At 41.6% G+C, this 3,041-nt stretch overlaps 1 protein-coding gene across 1 annotated transcript; it reads right to left on the bottom strand.

Moving 5' to 3' along the window:
• Nucleotides 1-1,738: 1,738 nt before the first annotated feature.
• On the bottom strand, nucleotides 1,739-2,668 carry LOC124100063 (olfactory receptor 4B1-like). The gene has a single exon (XM_046455376.1). The coding sequence runs from the start codon at nucleotides 2,666-2,668 to the stop codon at nucleotides 1,739-1,741; it is 930 nt and encodes a 309-aa protein (XP_046311332.1).
• Between the last annotated feature and the right edge of the window lie 373 nt (nucleotides 2,669-3,041).

Here is a 3,041-nt window from a genome sequence, read left to right as displayed (position 1 = left end):
AGGCATTCACACCCCAGCTCTGCCTTCTATCCATCAGAGGGAGATGAAAACTGGGTCTGCTCTTAGGAAAACTATGACATTAGGACAACCATCCTGCTCTTTGCCCTGAATTTCCAAGACAAGGTTACAGAATCATGGAAAATTTTGTTGCCTATCTCACGTTATCCAGTCATTCAGTGGTAGATTTGGATTTTATTCAGTCAATCTGGTGACACAGTCAGATCTTTAACTACCTTGCTATGCCCAGGTGCACCAATCTCCAAGAAACCATCTTACCAAACCTCCTATGGACAGCACTCCCTCCTTAAAGGCAGACCCTGAGGTTGTTCTAATAGCAATGTGCCCAGTCAGGGCAGAAACTCTGCCTCATCTAAGCCCATCACGTAATCCCAACATCATTTCCCAATGCTCTCTTTCCCAGCCTCTTTTGCATGTAAGGGTAACCTCATGACCTCTTTCTGCTAAAAAAAAAAAACAAAACTCAAATTTTGCTGAAACATTTCTCAGAATTATTTCTCAAAATAAGGAATGGGCCTTTCCCACTCTTCATATGAAGAAGATATGAAGCTTGAAGCAGCTGCCATTCTGCATCTTGCATCCTAGGATGACAATATAGAGAGCTGAGGAGGCACCAATCCATGTGCTGCAGTTATAGAATTAGGAAAACACCATCAAACCATTGATCTGCAAAGTTTTCCTTTAGAAAGCAAGACATGATTCTGTGGCTTAAACCAAGACTGGGTAAACTTTTTATATAACGTTAGAAAATAAATATTTAGGGCTTTGCAGACTCTGCAATCTCTGTCACAGTTTCTGCTCAATTTTTCATATGAAGCATAGAAAAAGGTACAGCTTACCTATAAAATATGGGCATGGCTCTCATCCAATATCTGTACTATGGACATTAAAATGTGAATTTCACATAACTTTTATGAGTCAAAAAATCTTCTTATTCTTCTGATTATTTTTATCCATCATTAAAAATATAGAAGCACTTCTTAGGTCACAGTCCACACAAGAACAGGCAGTGAGATTGGTTTGATTGGAGATGCTCTTCACCAGATTGAACCAAATGCAGTCCTAGCTACAACACTGGCCTTCCCTCAGAGCCCAGATAACCACTGCCTAGAAAAGAAGAGTCTTTTAAAATTGTCTACATTTGGATAATAATGGTTAGTAGCACTTTTCTTGACTTTCACTCACTCAGAGACATTTTCATTATAACAATACTACTCTTACTCATGAAATAAATTTCCTACCATAGAATTTCAGGCATGAGAACCAGGCTAATAGGAGGAAGTCACCAAATATGGTACAGAAGGCTTCCTGGAACCACCCCAAGATGACACTGGTAAGAAAAACCAGCTAAAACGTGGTCTTTGGTCTCCAAGTGCCATAAACCTTCCCCCTACCACTACATGTTAACCTCAGAGGTGAAATGAATACAGCCAAGGTCACACTGCTGAGAGGTGACTTGGTGAAATTCCATTCACGTGATCCATCTGTCAGTTTTAAAGGCTTTGCACTGCTGACTATTGGAGAAAACACGGAAAGCATCCCAATGTGAACATAGTACCATATACTGATAGCTATGACAGGGTTTGAAATGGTACCATGGAGTTAAATTAACTCATTAGAAATACAACAAAATGAAGAACAGGTGAACTTTTGCTCTACTCCTTCATGGTTGACTGAAATCAGATTGCACTTTTAGTCACCCTGTTTCATGTTTTCATTTTTATCCTATCCTTGAGTTCACTTTTTTGCCCCACAACTTCCTAATGGCATTTTTCACCTCTGCATTTCTGAGTGTGTAGATGATGGGGTTCAGCATGGGGGTGATGACTGTGTAGAACACGGCCACCAGTTTGTCCTCAGTGTAGGTGGAGGCGGGCCTCAAGTAGAGGAAGATGGCAGGTCCAAAAAACAAAATGACCACTGTGATGTGAGAGGCGCAGGTGGACAGGGCTTTGCGCCTCCCCTCTGCAGAGTGGTTCCTCAGGTTGAACAGGATGACGATGTAGGAGGACACCAAGAAAAGGAAGGAGAATACAGAGAACAATCCACTGTTGACGAACATAATAATGCCAACCACAAATGTGTCCGTACAGGAGATCTTAAATAAAGGATGAAGGTCACAGAAATAATGGTCAATGACATTGGGACCACAGAAGGGCAATGGGATGGTGATAAAAATCTGAATAATGGAGTGAAAAAAGCCCCCTAGCCAGGAACCAACCACCAGACGGTGGCACACAGGACGGCTCATGATTGCTGTGTAGTAAAGGGGTTTGCAGATGGCCACGTAGCGGTCATAGGCCATCACCGCAAGCAGGAGGATCTCAGTGACCCCAAAGAAGTGGAAGAAGAAGATCTGGGCCAGACAGCCCTTCAGAGAGATGGTTTTGATCTTGGCAAGTAAGTCATTGATGAATTTAGGGACCACAGTAGAGGAGTAACAGATCTCCACCAGGGACAGGTAGCTAAGGAAGAAGTACATGGGGGAGTGTAGACTCTTACTGATATTGACTGTCACAACAATGAGGCCATTGCCCACCACAGTGGCCAGGTACACGGGGAGAAACAACACAAAGCACACTCTCTGCACCTCTGGGTCCTGGAAAAGGCCAGTGATGATTAACTCAGTCACATTGTTTGAACCGGCCATGGGTTCAGTTCAGGTGTGCTGGATACCAGATACTGAGGGACCTGCAATAAAGCATACAGTGGTTGTATCACTTTAGAGGGTGAAAACCAGTTTACAGTATGCTTATTACTCAATCATTCATTTAGCCAACGTGTAATCATTTAACATTAAATTTTAGCAATCTAACACTAACTCATTTTAATTATTTTACTTTTATTATTAGAAAATGAAGGCTCAGAAAATCATTATTTAGCCATGACCACATAGAAAATGGTGAATTCTGGGACTTAGAACCACTCTTTCTTTTATTTGAATTTTCTAATTCACCACAAGATAATTCAGAATTTTATGAGCCACTCAGGTGAATAGCCTGTATTTTTACTACCTGCATTGC

This window comes from Marmota monax, unplaced genomic scaffold, assembly GCF_021218885.2.
Source record: "Marmota monax isolate L192 unplaced genomic scaffold, Marmota_monax_Labrador192_F-V1.1 WCK01_AAM20220418_F8-fsc00047, whole genome shotgun sequence".
Classification (NCBI taxonomy): Eukaryota; Metazoa; Chordata; class Mammalia; order Rodentia; family Sciuridae; genus Marmota; species Marmota monax.
Note: the sequence above shows the minus strand (reverse complement) of the source record. Positions and strands in the feature narration are given on the sequence as shown.